This window comes from Neofelis nebulosa, chromosome 6 (genome assembly GCF_028018385.1).
Source record: "Neofelis nebulosa isolate mNeoNeb1 chromosome 6, mNeoNeb1.pri, whole genome shotgun sequence".
Lineage (NCBI taxonomy): Eukaryota > Metazoa > Chordata > Mammalia > Carnivora > Felidae > Neofelis > Neofelis nebulosa.
In genome coordinates this window covers 139,494,028-139,514,963 of record NC_080787.1, presented here as the reverse complement: position 1 = coordinate 139,514,963, position 20,936 = coordinate 139,494,028, and the positions used below count along the sequence as shown (strand labels likewise).

Genomic DNA, 20,936 nt, shown 5'->3' with positions numbered 1-20,936 from the left:
ACTACGTATATGAATAAACACGACGGCTATTTCCAAGAAGCTTCCTGGTATCTATAAACTTGACTTGACGAACTCGGTATTTATTTTTCCTGTCTTGACATTTCATTTCAGGAAAGTACAGTTCCCACATCTTCCTCTAGGAGTCAGCCAGGGACCACCGCCGAATTAAAGGAACTCAAGGAAGCTGGGAGGAGCCACTAACACGAATTTCCATCAGCTTGTGGTAACACTGGTAGACGGCTGTGATGCATTTTTTGATGTTCACAAAAATTCCTCATTATGCATTTCTTTTACCTAATAGGAATACACAGATTTTGAAAGCTTTAGAGAAAAAATAATAATAAGAAAAAGCCTTGAAGAAAGAAATGGAGGGTTTAGCTTAATAATAATCCTGCTTCAATAAAGTAGAAAATTATTATCACATTATAGGGGATGAAGTCTATTAAATAAGTGAATTTTCGTTGCCATTGGGGGCAATATGGTTAAGGCTTGCCCTCCGCAGCCAGCCAGACCTGTGTCTGACTCAGGCTCACTCATGCACTCGCCACATAAACTTGGGCAGTTCACTTAACGTCCCTGACCTTCTGCTTTTATTTCTCCATAATGGGGTGAGTAAGATCTTTCTCGTAAGGTGGTTTGCTGAGGCCGAACTAAAGACACAAAGCAGTTAGCACACTGTACGTGTGTTCTAGAAGTTGTGGCGGAACAAGTAACGCTTCGATTGTAAAAGGGCCAGGGTCAGGGTCAGGAATTTGGGTACAGAGATGCACCTGCCTTGTGACTGTATTCATCATTTTAACGCACAAAGGGAAACCCCCGTGGAACCCACACATCTTGTGTAGGAGAAAGAGGACAGGTATGTCAGCCAGTCTTGCTTTGTAATGGCCTTTCAGAATCCTCTGGCGGTTTTGATTTTCCCAGTTCACCGGTGAACCAGAGGTGGGGCATGTCAAAGACACTGGGTCATTGCTCAGAAGGGCATTCCGAGGCACAGGGCCAGCAACCCACTAACCAACCACCAAGAAAACGCCATCACCTCTCTGCATGAGTTGCACCTTCCAGCTCTCCACACTCGGATGAAATGAGACTCATGCTTAACTCAAAGCACACCCCTTTGCACACTCACTTCCTGGGCACAAGATCATTGCTGACAGCCCCCGAGAACGAGCTTCGAGTGCTTTGCAAAAGACCCAGAGTGAAATGGACTCTCTTTTCTCCGCAATGTTCATGTTTCTTATTTCCCCCTAGTTCTACCCCCATGGCCGTCATCCCGCTTTCTGTTCCACGTCACTCCCGCCCCGCCCAGCAAGGACCATGTCACCATCCGTTGTCACCGCTGACAATGTATTCTCCACCCTTACCTCACGCCACTTTTTCTCTGACAACCTTTTCCTCCACTCCAGAACAGCGACACACAATCAGAAGCGGCCCCAGGACCTTAGCAGCACTGAGAACTGCTTTGCTTCTAAGGCAGGGGCTCTACAAGTCTCTACTTCAGCTACAGACCTCCGTATTTCCACCTGCCCACCTTTGGCTGCCGTTGCGCCCGGAAATCACGCTCGGTCACCGCACCCATGTGCTGATTAGCGCCCGCCTTCCCCTGTCCTGTTAACCTTCCCCTGTCCTGGCTCTGCTGACCTTCACCTTGGGGAACCCACCTGCGCTATGGTTCCTCAACACTTGTTTCCAAGTTGCTGAGCAGATTTTTAAATTACCTCACCGCACTGATCCATGGTGGCCCCCCGCCCCCCAAAATGGCTCCCAAAGAGCGTTCCTCCGCTCACCCTTCTGCTCTCCTTCCCTTTCTCCTTCCCTCCGCTGATAGTCACGTCCACGGCGTGCTTCACCTGCACCAAGTGTCTCACTCCTCAGACCACCGCCTGGCAAGTGTTCTGAGCTGTGTTCAAGAAGTCTGTTCCCAGTCTGCCTCTTCTCATTTCCGCTTTTTTCCGCCACGCACTGCAGTCTCTCCTTTATCTCTCGGTTGCCAACCCGTGTATCCACTCTTCTGTTGGAGTCTGCCTCGCCCCCTGCAGCCTTGCAGACGGTTGCCCCCTCACGCTCTCTGAGATCCTTTTCTTCCTCTGTCAGCACAGCTTTCTCCCTGGGTTTTCTTAGGGCCTCCCACCTAACCCCTTTTGGTGGTGCTCTAAGTCCCCATGGATGTTGGGATTCCCAGGGCTTCTTTCCTTCACGCGCTTTCATGGGCCATCCTCTCAAAGCTCAAAGCTCGGGGCCTCAGTCGCTGTCTGTGTCAAGAGAGCCTCCAGGCCCGCAGCTTCCAAGACCTGAATTTCCACCTGGGGCTGACCCGCCTCCCAGCACGCACTTGTGAGAGCTTCTCCTCACTCCCATCCAACTGGTTCCTCTCCTTATCTCAGAACTCCACACCGTCCTCTGGGCTCAACTCCTGACTCATGCTTGACTCCCATCTCTCTCTTTCCTCATGCACTGAGTGGGTGACAGACCATTGCTCAACCTCTCTGAGAGCTTTTGCACCTGCCCCCCCCCCCCGCCCGCCCCCCGTTGCCGTGGCTCCCCCGAAGGGCCCCTCGTCTCTTTGCTAGACGACTGTGGCGGCTTGCTCATTCCTCTTCCGCCTCCAGTGTCACTTCGTCAACTCATCTGTCACACGGTTTCTAAAGTCACCCTTTCAGAACACAGGGGCCACCCTGCCAGCCCTTCCTCCGAAGCCTCCGGTGGTTTCCCACCGCCCGTGCACTCGGACTTCTTAGGCCTTCGAGACCTTCAGAGCCCAGCGGACTGCCTTCCGCTTGTCCGGCCTCACCTCCTACTCCATCTCCTGAGGATTCAGCCCTTCCGCCAAGGCACGGTCTGTGAGCTGTGAACATGATGCCCCCATTCACAAGGAAGGCATTTCCTTCCTTTCCTTATTCAACTGTAATTGAACACATTATCCTTCCACAACACTTGGTTTATACCTCTGTTAATTCTTCCTGTTTAGCGAGCAGTTCGTTGTGTGTGTGGCTACCTCCCTCATCTACAAACTCCCTCACAGCTGAGTCTGTATTTTCTTTCCCTTAGCATTCCCACAGAACCGCAGCTAGCACTATTCACAATAGCTGCTTAGTATAGCTTCGAATACTTCTCATAACTGTACTCTACTATTTCTCTAGAAATTTTCTTGTAGTCTTTTCCTTCCTCAAACCCCAAAGCAAAACAACCACAATAAAAAAAAAAAAAAACTTCCAGAATCTCCCTATATGTGAATCTTTTTTTAAAATGTTTATTTACCTTATTTTTGAGAGAGAGAGAGAGAGAGAGCCAAGCATGAGCGAGGGAGGGGCAGTGAGAGAGGGAGATACAGAATCCAAACCAGGCTCCAGACTCTGAGCTGCCAGCACAGAGCCCAACGTGGGGCTTGAACCCACAAACCATGAGATCGTGACCTCAGCCAAAGTCAGATGCTTAACCGACTGAGCCACCCCGGTGGCCCTGTGAATCTTTCTAACATACATGGCTAATTTAGTTGATCCCATAAATATCCATCCTATCTCCCAATTTTCTTTATTTCAGAGTTGAACATTTATTGCCCTCAGGCTGCCTTCTAGGACTTGGATGACCTTACGTTTTATTGTTTGTGGACCTTGGCATCTTACCTTAGCTGGAATTTTTGCCGCATGGTTCTCCAGGATCAGTCTCTTCAGGTGCAGAACCCACAGGCGCTTGTCTTGCTGGGATTTGGCCTAGCGGAAGGAAATGCGGACGGTCAGACGACTCACGTCTCCACCACGAGCGAGATTCAGACACTCCCATAACCCTCTGACGAGACGGGAAACACACCGTGTGGCCAGAAGGCTCTGGAAAGGCCGGCTGGCCCACGGCGCCCATCGTTTACAAGAGCGAGCCCTGCAGGGAGGGGAGGCCTCTGCTGTTACCTGAACCGTGTGCTGCAGCTTGGGGTTCTTATAGTGGAAGACGCTGAAGCTGAGAGGCTCCTTTGGTATCACTTCCACGAGCATGAGGTTGCCACACTGAGCAGGAGAGCAGAGAGAGGGTGAGGTGCACTTGGAGGAGAATGGGACGAGCGGCCGAAGCCCTTGCCCATGGCCAGCGTTCAGACCTACCAGGATATGAGCTTTGTACGTAAACGTGTCGTCTCTCTTCTTTGTGATCAGAAGCAGCTTGTCAAAGAGGAAGAGCGTCCGCTCATTCTTGGCCCGCTGGATGCGAAAGGTCCCTTCGAGCACCAGTTCCCCATAGCTGGTCAGGTCTGGCCCTTTCCAGTTAGTGAGCAGACTCTGTATCTCCTGAAAAAGTGACCATTCTGTGTGATTAAACAAGAGATGGGAAGCCATGGAAGAGAGGGAAAGGTCTCCCATTTGCTGAATCTCAAGAGTGGTGTCTGAATATTCTATGACAGGGCCTAATGGGTCTATTTGGTATCCAATGGTGTCTAATGATCCATGACCCAAATCCACATTTAAAAAAAGATTTTTTTTCAATGTTTATTTTTGAGAGACAGAAATAGAACATGAGTGAGGGAGGGGCAGAGAGAGAGGGAGACACAGAATCGGAAGCAGGCTCCAGGCCCTGAGCTGTCAGCGCAGAGCCCGATGCAGGGGTTGAACCCACGAATCAGGAGATGGCGATCTGAGCGAAAGTCGGAAGCTTAACCGACTGAGCCACTCAGGTGCCCTCACCTATATCCACATTTATGGGGGTTGTCACATAAGGGCTAACAGAAATGAATCAAGTTGTTAGTTGATGAGTTGCCAATTACTTATTTCCGCTCCTTGATAATCCCTCTCCTGTGGCTGATGGCAGCAGTTATGTCTCTCAAAAGCTAGGTAAAGAGGCGACTGGCATGTGACCTTCTCAGAGAGCCATCCTTTCCTTGACTTTCTCACCCATATTCTCTGCAGAAAACCTTCAGAGCTATTGCTGTGGAAATCTTTTTCCAGAAACTGAAATCCATACTACATATAAGTAACTCAAAACTAAAGCCTGTGACAAATCACGTAAGAGACATCTTAGAAATTTCCTGATGTTAATCCCATTTATTTGGGGAAAGGAAATTAATTTCATTACCATTATGTTTTTAATGGTGCTTGCTAAATATAAATTGAGACCATGACCCTGAGGTATCTTTGGGATTTTATTGTACACCCATATCAATGTTCTTTAAGAAAGCTGATTTTTTTTTTTTAATTTTTTTTCAACGTTTTTTATTTATTTTTGGGACAGAGAGAGACAGAGCATGAACGGGGGAGGGGCAGAGAGAGAGGGAGACACAGAATCGGAAACAGGCTCCAGGCTCTGAGCCATCAGCCCAGAGCCTGACGCGGGGCTCGAACTCACGGACCACGAGATCGTGACCTGGCTGAAGTCGGACGCTTAACCGACTGCGCCACCCAGGTGCCCCAAGAAAGCTGATTTTTTATTGTTTTGAAAAATGAAAATATTCACAAAGAGCATTTAATTAAGCAGTCCCCATACAGGACACCCCAAATGTCCATGGGTTGAAAGTGGAAATGGGCGGTAATGGAGATAAAAGTCTGAGCCTGAGCCTGATTTAGCAATGTCTGCAGAACGCCAAACAGATTTACAAGGTCTAAAAAAACAGTCATTTAGCCATTTCCGAATATGCAATAGACATTAAGTCCACAAAACATCTGGATGATGAACTATTAAACCTTTTCTTACTGTTACAAAAAAAAAGACACGACCTGAAAGATTAGAATGTTGCCTTCCCTTGATTTTTGATAGTCTATTGCATCACATCATACTCTGGCTGCCTATAGATGCATCTTACGGTTTTGCTTAAATTTACGGGCTGAATAACGTATCTTTTTTCCTGAGTTTCCACAGATACTCTACACAGCATGGCGTCACTTTGGGCTTTTATGTCTCACTCCAGGGACATGAAGGAGCCTGCCACCAGCCTCTAGACCAACATAAACATTTTTTTTTAAGTTTATTTATTTTTTTGAGAGAGAGAGAGAGAGAGAGAGAGAGAGAGAGCGCGCGCAGGGTAGAGGCAGAGACAGAGGGAGAGAGAGAGAATCCCAAGCAGACTCCACACTCTCAGTGCAAAGCCTGATGGGAACTTGAACTCACAAACCGTGAGATCATGACCTGAGCTGAAATCAAGAGTTGGATGCTTAACTGACTGAGCCACCCAGGTGCCCCTAACCTTTTTTTTTTCTTTCATGTTTATTTATTTTGAGAGAGAGCAAGAGGGATGGAGAAAGAGAAACAGAGAGAGAGAAAGAACGAATCGGGGAGGGGCAGAGAGAGGCAGAGAGAAAGAATCCCAAGCAGGCTCTGCACTCTCAGCACAGAGCCCAATGAGAGCTCGAACTCACAAACTGCGAGATCATGACCTGAACTGAAATCAACAGTTGGGCACTTAACCAACTGAGCCACCCAGGCACCCCAACCTTTTATTTTTAAAAAGTGCATTTTTTTATGTGCCTGGGACACGATCCCTGGCTTAGCATTTATCAAAAGTTCCCACAGGTTTAGGGTCCAAAATGTTGGTGCTGGAAGGGGTCTTCGCAAACCCCTGGTCTGTCTTATTTTAGAGAGGAGGAAACTAACACACAGTAGACAGCCTCCTCCCGAGTAGAACACTGCAAAGGACCTGCTTCCAGACTTAGCTCTCCTTTGTCTGGGTCCCGGCCCCATCACCACCCATGGACCACCTCACAATTCTGCATTAACTAGTGAGAGCAGAAAAGAGGCTGAAAAACCCTTTCAACAGCTTGGAAGAAAGCTGCTTTCAGCAAGAATTACTTCTTTGTCATTAACATAAGGTAAGGAATGGCTTGGGAGACTCCAATTTTTTATTTATTTTTTAATTTTTTTAAATGTTTTTATTTATTTTTGAGACAGAGAGAGACAGAGCATGAACAGGGGAAGGGCAGAGAGAGAGGGAGACACAGAATCCAAAGCAGGCTCCAGGCTCAGAGCTGTCAACACAGAGCCTGACGCAGGGCTCGAACTCACAAACCGTGAGATCATGACCTGAGCTGAAGTCAGAGGCTTAACCGACTGAGCCACCCAGGCGCCCCAAGGGAGACTCCAATTTTTAACTTGGGTTACTGAAGGGGCTCCGAGCAAACTATTAGTTTAAAAGTTATAAAGTAACTTCTCGTAAACACCACGTTAAACAGCGATCAGTATTAGCCATGTCCCGATCTTTCTTCAGATGTGATGAAGGCCACGGGTGACATCCAATGCTAGAGCAGCCTTAATACCTGATGTGGAAAGAAGTCAGTGTGCCAGCGGGGCTGCTGTTTCGAGGGTTTACCTGTAGCCGGACCGCGTGTTCATGTTTCCTCTTCATGTCATTGATGTGCCAGGCCACTCGCTGCATCGTGTCAATAGCATCAAGCACCACATCATAGCCTTCTGTGTCCTTGTCAAGGTGATTTTCTATTTCCTTGGGGAGGAAAAAAAGGAGCCGGTCATTTTCATTATTTTTCTCCTATCGCCAATGAAACATAGTACCTCTGTGACGCATTCCTCATATATTATTTTTGCCTATTTATTTACACACGAGCAGCGTGCCTTAAGAGTTTGAGATAACTTACCAGAAATACCTACAACAAAGTGGTAAGATAGGGACGAAGACGGGGCTAGGACAACCAGCAATAGAGTAGAATTTCATGACGAGGAGGATAAAACAAAACATGATAGAGTCCATTAAGTCTCTTAGAGATGTTACATTAGATACAAGAGTTGATGTTATAGTTGGAGACTGCCGAGTTTCCTGGTAGCCAATGTAATATAAGAAAAAAGAAAACAGGGGTGCCTGGGTAGCTCGGTCCGTGCAGCGTCTAACTCTTGATTTTGGCTCTGGTCATGATCTCATGGTTCATGAGGTCTGGCCCCATGCCGGGCTCTGTGCTGGCGGTAAGGAGCCTGCTTGGGATTCTCTCTCCCTCTCTCTCTCTGCCCCTCCCCTGCTTGTGTGTGAGCACACACACACATTCTCTCTCTCTCTCTCTCAAAATAAATAAACATTAAAAAATATTTAAAAAAGAAAAAAAGAAAACATACTTTTTTTTTTCTCCCAGGGGAAATAAAATGTCTCAGGCAGGATTTCATATGTAACAGAGTCAAACACAGAGCGGCCATTATCTTTAAAAGTACCTCTACAGCAAGGGCCTTTTCATGTAGTCAAGGCTTTAAAGCCCAAATGAAGTTCATAAGCACTTAGCACTGAGTTTCGCAATCCCAGGGGCACAAAAGGGCCATGATCTCTGCTCCAATTCTTTCCAGCACATAAGACATATGTCCCTAGTCTTCTCAAGAGTCTAAGGACAGGGACTATTGTATCATTTATTTAATCTTTTATCTACTCAATAGTAACTACGGAAGAGCTGGGTGGTCAATACATGCTTATTAAGTTGAAGCTCTATCTTTCTACAATGACAACAGTAACCTATATACATACATAAAACAGTAGGAAGATATTATAATTAATTAGATCATTTCTAGGGCGTCTATGATAGGCATGAACATTAAGTCCAAGGTTGGAGATTGAATCTTATGGTATAACTTATGAAAGTTAGTTCCATTATTTTATAGTCCTACCTCATAAATCTCTGTTTACTTTTACTAAATACTCAAGTTTTCCACCTAGCTAAAAACTGGGAAGGAATTCACACTTTCTTTCTACACTTAAACTCAGCTGCTGGAAAGGTCCTATGAAACCATACCACTAAAGTAACAACTCCCAGGTAAGCTTCAGATCAACAGCAAATTGACAAAAAATAATAATTTCTGGGGCACCTGGGTGGCTCAGTTGGTTAAGCGTCCGACTCTTGATTTTGGCTCAGGTCATGAGCTCACAGTTCGTGGGATCAAACCCCAAGTCTGGTTCTGCTCTGTGGGTAGAGCCTGCTTGGGATTCTCTCCCTCTCTCTCTCTTTCTTTCTCTCTCTCTCTCTCAAAATAAGTAAATAAACTTGAAAATGATAATTTCTTCTTCTGGCCTGAGAGGCAATCCTGTTCAATGACAAACAGACTCAGGAGTACAAAGTGTATTCTTGTGCGGTTCTTCATGGATGGCTACCCAACTTTGAAGTGATGTAAATGACACAGAAGGAATGCTCTAAATCAACCATAAAAGCAAAAATACTTCAGAGGCAACCGGAAGTTAGTTTTCGATTAATCTAACCACTGTTCTTCTGTACCAACCACTATAGACTGAAGGCCTGTGTCCCCACAAAAGCCACATGTTGAAGCCCTAACCCCCATTGTGCCTGTATTAGGAAGTGGGGCCTTTGGGTGGTGATTAGGTTATGAGAGTGGAGCCCTCATGGATGGGATTAGTGTTCTTATAGTAAAAGGCAAAAGATTTATACGATCTCATGGGACGCCTGGGTGGCTCAGTCGGTTAAGCGTCCGACTTCAGCTCAGGTCACGATCTTGCGGTCCGTGAGTTCGAGCCCCGCGTCGGGCTCTGGGCTGATGGCTCAGAGCCTGGAGCCTGCTTCCCATTCTGTGTCTCCCTCTCTCTCTGCCCCTCCCCCGTTCATGCTCTGTCTCTCTCTGTCTCAAAAATAAATAAACATTAAAAAAAAAAAATTAAAAAAAAATAAAAAGATTTATACGATCTGAAGAGAAGCCAGAGTATGGGATTACTGTTCTTATAAAAGGGATCCCAGGGAGGTCTCTTGCCTCTCTCCACCATGTAAAGAAACAAGGAGCTCGCAGTCTGAACCCAGGACAGGGATATCACCAGAACCTGACCATGCTGGCCCCTTGATCCTGGCCTTCTAGCTTCCAGAACTATGAGAAATAAGTTGTTAAGCCCCCCCAGGCTATGGTACTTTGTTACAGCAGCCTGAACTAAGATACCAGCTCCTTATTTAGAGGGTAAGGGCCATTTTTCCTATTAATTACCTCTTTGTAAGGACCTTGTTACGTCCGACATGCTTAAGTAACTGCCATCTTAGACACTGCTTGGCTAGAGGCTATATTTAGAGATTACTGAGATGCACTAGTCTTAAATGCTATATTAGCACAATCCAGCGGAGATCTATCCTGGGAGAGGTATTATTTATTTGAGAGTTATTTGGACACTGATGTAGCAAATTAATCCTCCTAATCTAAGAGGTCACTGGTATTAATATGACAATTAAAGCAATATCCCTGATGTGGCTTCATAGGACACAAGATTCCCCAAACGTGAGCCACCCAGGCAGAGAGACAAAGCTGAGAAGTTTCTAGCAAAGTTGGACCATAAGCTTCCTTAAAATTGTAGATGTGTGTGAACTGAGCAAAACTGGAATGATTATCCAAGTGGGAAACCTGGAATCATTTAACAAGAAACATAAATTGCAGGCATGTTGATACAGAGAAGAGCTCTGGATTAAAATATTTTTAAGAAAAGGTTTTTAATGGAGTACAAAAATAAAGAAAACAAAAACAATAGCTCATTTTTATGGACGGCCTGTGAGGCACAGTGAACATGGCCAACTTACAGGATTTGAACCCAGGCAGGACTGACCCCGTGTCTGACTCCTAACCACCGTGCCATGCCTTCCTCATATGATAAAGGCGATCGAATCCTACTTACTCAGTGGAGATTATTTGCACCAAAACTTTCCCCCAATTTTATCAGCTTCCTTAGAGGGTCAGACATGAGCAAGCGGGAGCTATATCTACGCTTGTTTCTTCTTTTTTAAAAATTTTTTGTTTAACATTTATTCATTTTTGAGAGTGGGAGAGACAGAGCATGAGCGGGGGAGGGGCAGAGAGAGAGGGAGACACAGAATCGGAAGCAGGCTCCAGGCTCCGAGCCGTCAGCCCAGAGCCCGACGCGGGGCTCGAACTCACCGACCGCGAGATCGTGACCTGAGCCGAAGTCGGACGCTCAACCGCTGAGCCACCCAGGCACCCCTCTACCCTTGTTTCTAAAGCCTCCTTGAATTGTGTACAAGTAATGGGAAATGAAATAAATACCCTGAAGTGATGCTAAGCCCAGCTCAAGATCACTCATCACACCCCTCATCCGTCTTCTTTTTCAGCCCTTCTCTTTGCTCGGGCAAGAGCCAATCTACGACAGCTCTCCTCCCCAACTGCCTCCTGAAGCCAGGCTCGTGGAAATCAAATAAAACACACACAAAAAATCTGTTTTTCGTTAAGATGACAGCTCTCTGCCTGAAACTGTTCACTGCCCGGAGTGAGGTACTCCCAAGCCCTATCAGAATCAGAGCTAAGATGAATCTTTTTGCTTGGCTGGTGTCAATGGGGCTGCGGGCCCAGAATATAAATATCTCTAATTCCTCCAAGCAGATTAGTCAGTTGTAAAGCATGAATGTGGAAAATGTTTCCATATGTCCACAGCCTTTTCTGATATTTCCCCCCCGCCTCGACTTAATATATATACGCCAAATCCCCATCCCTTGGAAGGTATTCAAGTGTGGGCAGAAACTTACATGCAAAAGGAGATGATACTTGAGAATCCGCTGAACTGGTTTCAAGAGATAGGAGCCCAGAGGCAGTGAGTGTTTCAAAGTTTCCTGACGTTCCCTGAAGAATTTGGCCAGCATCTTGTTCCGCAGGCACTCTGTTAGCACAGCCACTGATCTGCAACAAGAATATATATTTTCACCCGAGTTGTAATGGTAAGACGAGTTCTTCAAGTTGTAATGTATTGGTAAGATTATTTATTTATTTTGAGAGAGAGGGAGAGAGAGGATCCCAAGCAGGCTCTGCACGGTCAGCACAGAGCCCGATGCGGGGCCCAAACTCGTGAACTGTGAGATCATGACCTGAGTAGAAACCAAGAGTCGGACGCTTCACTGACTGAACCACCCAGGTGCCCCAGGTACTCAAGTTTTAATGGCGAACGTAAGTGTAAATGCCCTAAAACAGGTAGGGTAGCAACAGAGCTATAGCTAGACCAAAGTGCCTCTGGACGGATTAGAAAAAGGTATCTCTTGGGGTGGATGGATGAGAAAAAGGCACTATGGGGGGCTCCTGGCTCAGTTGGTTAAGGGTCCGACTTTGGCTCAGGTCATGATCTCACAGTTCACAAGCTCGAGCCCTGAGTTGGGCTCTGACAGCTCAGACTCTGGAGGCTTCTTCGGATTCTGTGTCTCCCGATCTCTCTCTGCCCGTCTCCTGCTCGTACTCTCTCTCTCTCTCAAAAATAAAAAACATTAAACAAAATTTGTTTTTTTAAAGAAAATGTACCAAGAAAAAGGAGCTCTTTCTTCAGCAGATCCAGCCCCGAGCCGGACATTTGTCACCCCTTTTGCTGGTTGCCTTTGTATCATGTACAAACCGTATGATACTCCCTGCAGATCGTTGGAGGCTGTGGCCCACGGGTTAACCTCCCTTTGAACAGATCCCTCTAATGACAGTTTCTGAAACAGCTAGAGAACCTCCTCTCTTAGGGAGTGTGCCTCCCTCAGTGTACTAGGAAAGCAGGTCAGAGTTCCGTCTGCGTCCCAGCCCCCCAAAAGGTAATTAAGTAGACCCCGCCCCCAACATCCCAAAGGACTAGTTGAAACAGTGTTCCTACCTTATACATAAAAGCTAGTGGGCTTCTGGAGTCACACACACAAGTAAATTAAAATCTTATGTTCTCATAACTGAGAAGAAAACAGGTGGAAGTAATTTCAGCCCCTTTCTCCCCAAGTCAGTCATGTTTTCAGGATGAATTTAGAAAATTAGAGCCAAACAACAAAACAAGACTCCTTGGAAGGAAGTGAAATGGAGGTCCGAATCAACCTATTAGAATCACTTTTGTGCCCATCTGCTTTGAGAAGTATCTGTTCAAACGGGTTTATTTCTCACGTAAGTGGAGATTTCAAAACTATTCTTTATCATGTAGCCAAGGGTTTTTTCTAAGGTTCTTCAGAGGCAGAACCAGTTGCCCAGTTGCCCTTTGGCCATATGAAGGCTTGAGCTCTTACCCACAGACAGGATACCTGCAACCAATTCTGAGTGCACCAAACTCCAGATTCAGGGCACAGGCAGACATCTGAGGACAATGACCCGACAGGGCCTGCACCCCTTGCCGGGGAAAGGAGGGAGGGCTTGTGTCTCTTCAAGATGAAACTATTGGGGCGTGACAGGTATGAAGAAGGTGGACATCTGTCAAGGTTTGCCGGCGACATTTAATATCCCCAGCTTGGATCCGAAGGGAGAAGAAATGTTGTCAGATGGGCTGAAACACTCAGCACTCTTCGCTTGTTAAGACAGGAGAATGGAAACCTGGGGCCTCAGACAGCAAACTGATTGGAGACGAGGGGACAAGAGGAAATCTTTTTCTATGAATATGAAAACCACACAATTGGGCAAGAGCCAAATGCGCCTGCCTCACTGAGCCTGCCTGTCGAGCATCTCTCTGCTAACGTGTCTCTTTCCTTCGTCAAAGTCAAAGATATAAAATAAGAAAAAAAGATATAGACAAAACCCAAAAAGAAAAAAAAAACAAACACTTCCTCCAGGAAACCATTCTAAACTCTCCTCAAGGGGACTTCCTATTCCTCTTCTTCCTGTACCTTTAGCTTCTAGTACATACCACGAGTCTGGACTCCATTAATTTGTATTCACTCATTTGGTCTTCTCTAACATGCTATTGCGTGATTGCATTTAGTGGAGTTTGACGCTGAAAAAAACATAACATTTGCTAGAAGGCAAGGGATATTAGCTCCTATCTCCAGCCAATACACACGGAGCTTGGGACCATGCTCCATGAATGACAGGCTCTTAAAATCTGTGTCCTTGCTCAAATGATTTTGCCTGTCCTTTGACCCTGAAGCAGCCTCGTATAGAAAAAGCGGCCTTTATTCTGTACTTTCCTTTCTTACTGCTAAGTCAGAAAAATCTTAATATAAACTTCCCAAACTACAAATTCAGATGTTATTTCTTTGAATGACATGTTTATGATGAAATTTACACACCTGCCCCCCAACAAGCCCCTCTAGTATCTCTCATCCTGATAATTGCGTCCAGAAATGTGCTGATGCTTCAGAGTTCGAATGCTGTCCCCACCCCCCTTCCCTTGGTTAGGAGTTTAGTGGAGAAGTTGGGGGCCGATTCTGTGATTTCTCTGGATTGGGGTGTGGTACCACGCCGGTTTTTAGCGTGCGGTCCTCGGGATTTAGTTGGGGCATTCTACAATTTTCTGCTACCTTCAGCACAGAGGTGGAAACAAATACCATAGGAGAGAGGCTTGCTTACGTGAAACTGTGTAAACTGCATGTGTCTGCTCATAAGGATATGGTGACAAATGTATGAGCTGACATGTGGGTTTTGGTGTTTTTTGTTTGGTTTTTAGGGAAACCTGGCCAATGCACAGTTGGGCGCTAACCAAATAAACCACTGCAGCACAATACCTTGACCCGTGTCTAGAGAGGGAGACTAAACTCCTCCAATGGAAAGTATTTGTACATAAATCTCAGTCCCAGGCTTCATGCCTTTTAATCCACACTGGCTTTTTTTTTTTTTTTTCCTTCAATTTTTCAATTTTTATTTATTTTTGAGAGATGGAGTGTGAGTGGTGGAGGGGCAGAGAGAGAGGGAGACAGAGAGAAGCCTAAGCAGGCTCCACACTGTCAGCACAGAGCCCCACGCGGGGCTCCAACTCACAAACCGTGAGATCATGACCTGAGCCGAAGTCGGACGCTTAACCGACTGAGCCACCCAGGCGCCCCTGTCCGGACTGGCTTTCCGGGGCCACTTCTGAACAGGGTTTCCATTTGTTCTTCCTTGCTGCAGCAGTACTAGGGCTCAGCCTGCTGGCTTCTCTTCTAGGTGGATGCGGCCAACCACGTCATCCTTAGGGACATGTCTCCACCAAGAGAGGCGACAGGGCACGTAGCTCTTATCTTCCTGGCTCGTCCCCCACGATAACGCCCATCAGGTTCTGCTGATCACGTGGGAGAGTGGCAAAAAGGCACAGGGGTGGGGAGAATCACAAACCTTCAGAAACTTCACAAGGATGTAGTAGCTTTGGGTCTGAGGTTGGGGAAACCTCGATTCGGATTCTAGCTGGGCCGCCCGTCAGTTACGTGGCCCCGCGAAGGCAATAAACCTGTCGGAGCCTCAGTTTCTCCATCCTTACATTGGGTTGGGGCAGGGGTGATTATGCGCTAGCAATTGTTGAGAACCTATTATGCGCCTGGCGCTGTGATGGATGCTTTGCTTTTCTTGAATCCCTTGGCATCTCTGGATTATCATGAAGGTTAAATCCAACGACACGTTGCATTGATAGCACTTCACACAATGATTAGGACTCAATAAATGCTCAGTAAAAGTCTTTTGCTGAAAAAAGAAATCCTAACAGTGTGACCCAGGGTCTTCGGTCGGCCTCCCTCACTGAAATGGTCACTCTAGTGTCCATGTGGCACTCCCTGCACTACCCTCCTGTGTGGCTTCCAGGGTAAACGAAACGAAAGCCAAGATCCAGTGAGATGAGGGGGCCTTTTTACATAGTTCTTAGAAATTATATGGCAAAGATATAACATATTCTATCCCCAGCTAGATTATATAAACTCATCCTCAGCACATCCCAAATTTTTCAAAACACGGCACACGTACAGGAGGGTCAACGGACAAGAATCATAGCCAAACACAACAGGTTTGCTTAGGTTTCCACGGAAGGACACCTTGCAACCTTTTTGGCCTCCTTCACGGTCTTTCACACTTTCCCTCCCACTGGCTCTGCTGGGAGTCCCAGAGCCGAATGGATGGATATCTGGGTAGCCCGTAATCCATTGTCAGCACGCTGTGGAGACTCCCCAGGGCACCCGGTGCACGGCCAGGTTCAGGACGCCTAACACCAGCATACGTCGGACCCCTCGACCTGAAACAGTATGCAAGTGCAGGAATGTACTGTGGTATATTCCCAGCGTGTACCTTGGATAGTTAGTGCAGTACTGCGTGTAAATGTGGAACTCTTCACTCTGCAAGGAAACAAAAGAGACTTTTATAGGCAAAAAAAAAAAAAAAAAAAAAAGAAAGAAAGAAAGAAAAGCACAGGCATTACCATTCATTTAAAAACGATAAAAAGAAACATCATTCATACTTGTAAATCTGGCTCTGTCGTCACGTGGGCTTGTCTGAGCCCCTGTGGCAATCATCTATGTCTTTTTTATCTACCTTGTTTCATACCTAGAATCAACTCGAACTCATCTGGGTTCAAGAGACACTTACTGAGCACCTGTTGTGTTAGGTGACTCTGAAGGCAAAAAGGAAGAGGAGGAAAATGAGGTTTCTGCCTCAGGCACTCCTAGTCCTCCCAGTAGATGTGCAATGTGAAAGAGAAATAGAATATCATCTAATTATGGTGGTAAGAACACGGGGAAGTACATGCAGGGCACAAGAAAACTGTGCTCTCAAGCCCTTGTGTATACAGTTGTCCCTGCCCACTGTCCCACCTCGCAGCCACCACGCATCCTTTGACACTGAACTTAGGCTTGATTTCCTCCAAGGAGCCTTTGAGAGCGCTAGCCAAGCTAACTGCTCCTATGCTGGGGTTCTGTGACACCCAAATCTCTCGTAGCATTTACCAAGTGGTAGTGTCATTTCCTCGGAATCTGTGTCTCCCACTCCAGACTGTGAGTTCCTACAAAGTAGGGGCCATGTTGTATTCACATCACGCCTGTGGAGCTACCAGATCCCCCCTCTTTTCTACTAAACCGGAAATTATCTGAGAGCAGGGTTCAAGCCGACTTTTCTGTTCGCACCAGCATGGTAGCAATGCCTCAAATGCAGTAAGTGTCTGACTCACCAATGTGGGGTCCTTGCCTTTTCCCGACACCACATTCCCGGTGCCCTAGTTTCTTTCTTGGGCTTTCAAATGTCTAGTCATATTACCAAATATTGAGAAATATTAAGTCAATCCTTCTCGCTCGTACAGTACTTTGTTGAAAAGGTAAAACCATGACTTCCATGCAAATATAGAATGAACAGTATCAAAGATTTTATTTAACCTACTGCTCGGTGAGGAAAGCAGTAAGCTATTGTAACTGGATTTAAGGATAAACACAAGCTTCGCTCGTAGGTCAACGGGGAATGCGGATAGGAATTTACAAACAGATACCAAACTGCTTTCTTCTATAGGGTAAAGAAATCCAATGTCCCTCTATGGCACAGTTTTCATTTGCATGTCTGTGGTCAACAATCACTGACATTGTTATCAGTTATCAAAAATTTAGAGTTAGAAGATAGTTCGAAGACAATGAGAGATGCAAGAGTCTACTGAGTCGTAAAAATTAGAAGGGTGAATTGGAAAATTCTTTCCTAGTGGAGGCACCCAGCAATCTTTGTGGTCGGTTTCAAAGTCTTTCACAATTTTCCCCTACATTGCCAAGGGAAAGAGGGATGCAGATGGGCAGGTGAGAGAGCAAAAACCTGGGTTTTTAAACTTTTGACTGTAAAATGTTCAATCTGAGTAATTCAAGGCCAATGAATTATCAGTTCTTGTAAACTCTAAAATGGAGTTATATTATTTAAAAGAGACATTGCATTATTTGGGTGGTATTTCATATTCTGCCCTTTTTACTTTGAAACTACTTTAGGGTGGATTAAGAAAATTTTTTTAATGTATTCATTTTTGAGACACAGAGAGACAGAGCATGAGCAGGGGAGGGGCAGAGAGAGAGGGAGACACAGAATCCGAAGCAGGCTCCAGGCTCTGAGCCATCAGCACAGAGACCGACACGGGGCTCGAACTCACGGACCGTGAGATCATGACCTGAGCTGAAGCCAGATGCTTAACCGACTGAGCCACCCAGGCGCCCCAATTTGAGATTTTTTTTTTAACGTTTATTATTTATTTTTGAGAGAGAGACAGAGCGTGAGCGGGGGAGGGGCAGAGGGAGAGGGAGACCCAGAATCCAAAGCAGGCTCCAGGCTCTGAGCCGTCAGCCCAGAGCCCAACGCGGGGCTCGAACCCACCAGCCGTGAGATCATGACCCGAGCCGAAGTCGGACGCTCAACCGACTGAGCCACCCAGGCGCCCCAAGGCTGGATTTATATGTGACTGGAAGACAGTGACTTTTTCTTTTCTTTGTTTTGGGGGGGTCATTTTAATACATTAATTAATTGTTTTTCCTATTTAAAAGAAATGCCTACTTAGAATCCTTTCTGCTCGCTTGATGAGGATTAGATGTCAATTTTTTATTACAGAAAGTCTCAAACATATTTATAAATAAGTGGAGAGGACAGTGTGAGGAATCTCCAAGCATCCATCACCTGACCTGGATATTAACTCATGGTTTATAGCCACCTACTTCCCTACCACTCTGAAGCAAATTCTAGACATAGGATCATTCCATTTGTAAATATTTCAGTATACATCTCTAACGTAAAGACTTTTAAAAAGAAGCATCACCACAGTGCCATCATCACATGTAAGTAATTCCAAACTATCATGAATGTTCAGCCGTCACTATTCAAATCTCCTATCTTCTTAATTTTCTTTTTTTTTTTTTTTTTTTTTTTTTTTCAACGTTTTTTATTTATTTATTTTTGGGACAGAGAGAGACAGAGCATGAACGGGGGAGGGGCAGAGAGAGAGGGAGACACAGTATCGGAAACAGGCTCCAGGCTCCGAGCCATCGGCCCAGAGCCTGACGCGGGGCTCGAACTCACGGACCGCGAGATCGTGACCTGGCTGAAGTCGGACGCTTAACCGACTGCGCCACCCAGGCGCCCCTTAATTTTCTTTTTAAAAATAGTTGGCCTATCTGATTTGGAACCCAAGTAACTACACAAGGCAACTGGTTGATACCTCTTAAGATCTTTTAATCTATAAGCTCCCCTTTTATCTCACCCCCCCCCCGCCCCCGCCCTTGCAATTTAGTTGAAGAAACCAGACTGTGTGTCCTAGAGAGTTTCTCATGGCCTGTCTTGCTGGTTATGTCCCTACGGTTTTCTTTCATGTGTCTCCCTGCCCCCTGCACTCATGTGGTTTAGGGGAAGCCTGAACAGGCTTATGTTCCATGGTTTGGCATGAATACGTCCTAATTGTATTTTACTTCCATCAGGAGGCACAGGGTGTCCGGCTGTCTTTCTCTTTGTGATGTTAACCACCAATGGTGATTACTGTCTGATTTATTAATTCATCAGGAGCTGCCAAATGGTGGTATTTCTGGTTCTATGATTCCTTCATTTGTTAGCCAGAGTCCTTCCAAAAAAGGAACTTCCTTATGTTAACGGTTACCCCGTAGTTTGTAGTCTGTATGGAAAAGGCAGGATGGATGCTTGATAATTTTCCCTATTTTTCAGGATGAGGCGTTGGCTCTCTAGCATCCTGCAAAGGCCACCACCTTGAGCTTTTCGATCACTGTGAATTCATGAACAGAAACCTATCTAATGAGTTTCAGCTGTTTTTAATTAATTATCCTCACTGATGCTGAAATGTCCCATCTTTGGCCAGCAGGAGCCTCTCCTTTAGCATTCGTGACCTGACCTACAGCCTCCAACAGCTACCTTGTTTTCTGGAATGATAAGACGTTCCGGATCATCCTGTACCTTTCCTGCCCCAGACTCATCCTTCATGGAGCCCGGATTCCTTTCGGTAGGAATTAGTATTTGGAGACCACAGTCTGGGCATCAGAGATGGTCTTGCTACTGTATTCATCGTTATTTCCAGCCCTTTTCGGTGGACAGAGCTAGGAATATGGTATTTTTTAAAGATAAAATACATCCTTGGTTCAACGTGGCAATTCGGATTCAGGATTGGAGCATTTTTAATTAGCATCATTCTTCGTCTGTATTTTCTGCCTTTTACCAACTCTAGTTCAATGATACTGACATAAACACCTTGTTGTATCCCACAATACACTCAATTTCAGCAGAACAATACCAACACCAGCACATTTGATATCATTATCGAAAACAGTTAAAAATGTATTTGCTGCATTTTCTCCACAGTCAATTTTAAAATCAACTGGAATTTCTTTCGTGTGATCATGCCACAAATTGGCTCTATCCAGAGGCTCATCATTTCATTTTGTTTTCATTTTTGGAGACTGCTTTTTTAACTTTCATTCTGTCTTATAACTATGTAAAATATTTACATGGGTTCAAGGTCAACTCTGTAAGAAAACGCGTATTCAAAGAAGTCTAGCTGTGGTTCCTTTCCACACTAGTCTCTCTCTCCATCCCTATCGGTGACCAATTTTTAATTTCACGGTTGATTCTTTTTTTAAAAAAAAAAGTTAATACCAGTGTAGTTAACATACGGTGTTATATTTAGTTTATCCTTTTTTTTTTTTTTAAGATTTACATTTAAATATAGGCATGTCCTTCCACATTTCTAGATAAATAAAAGCAAATTATTTGTCAGTGATTCTCAAACCTGAGTATATGTCACAACTACCTGGAGAGCTTGTTAAACAGAGATTACTGGGTTGCATTCCCAGAGTTTCTGATTCCGTAAGTTGGCTGTGGGTCTGAGGATCTGCATCCTAACAAGTTCCCAGGTGATGCTGGTGCTGCTGGTCTAGGGAGCACACTTTGAGAACCACAGTGTTGCACACTTTTATCTACTTCTCTCTCCACCCATCCCAGTAGTACACAGAGATACTCTTGAGTTGTTTCTACTGCTTCATAGTATTCCATTATGTGGCTATGCCACGGTTCATTCAAAGAGCTTCCTGTTTATTGACATTTCGGCTGTTTCTCTATATTGTATATTTCTATGTATTTCTATATATTATTTATAGAATTTATATATAATATATATTAATAAAATATTTCTATATACAATATATATCTATACATTGTGACGATTATTACTATAAGACTAGCACCACACTTACTGCATTTTTGTTGCTGTATCTTGGGAATAGATTTCTGGAAGGAGGACTGCTGGATTACAGGATGCCTTCAAATGTAATTTTGCTAGATATACCCCAATTCTCCTCCACGGGGCCTGTGCTACTCGGTTCCGCCACGATCATAGTTAGCCTCACTAACTTCGTATCCTGCCA

General features: G+C 45.3%; 1 protein-coding gene across 6 annotated transcripts in view; it reads right to left on the bottom strand.

The window, feature by feature from the left end:
• Positions 1–20,936, bottom strand: part of PLEKHG1 (pleckstrin homology and RhoGEF domain containing G1) — a 232,272-nt gene that overhangs the window by 25,543 nt on the left and 185,793 nt on the right. For all 6 annotated transcript variants that reach the window (XM_058735642.1, XM_058735640.1, XM_058735637.1 and 3 more), the window contains 6 exons: positions 15,853–15,899; positions 11,418–11,568; positions 7,277–7,408; positions 4,089–4,271; positions 3,900–3,995; positions 3,621–3,707 (listed from right to left, as the gene is read on the bottom strand). In XM_058735642.1, coding sequence (XP_058591625.1) covers positions 3,621–3,707; positions 3,900–3,995; positions 4,089–4,271; positions 7,277–7,408; positions 11,418–11,568; positions 15,853–15,899 — 696 coding nt within the window. The remainder of the gene's footprint in view (positions 1–3,620; positions 3,708–3,899; positions 3,996–4,088; positions 4,272–7,276; positions 7,409–11,417; positions 11,569–15,852; positions 15,900–20,936) is intronic.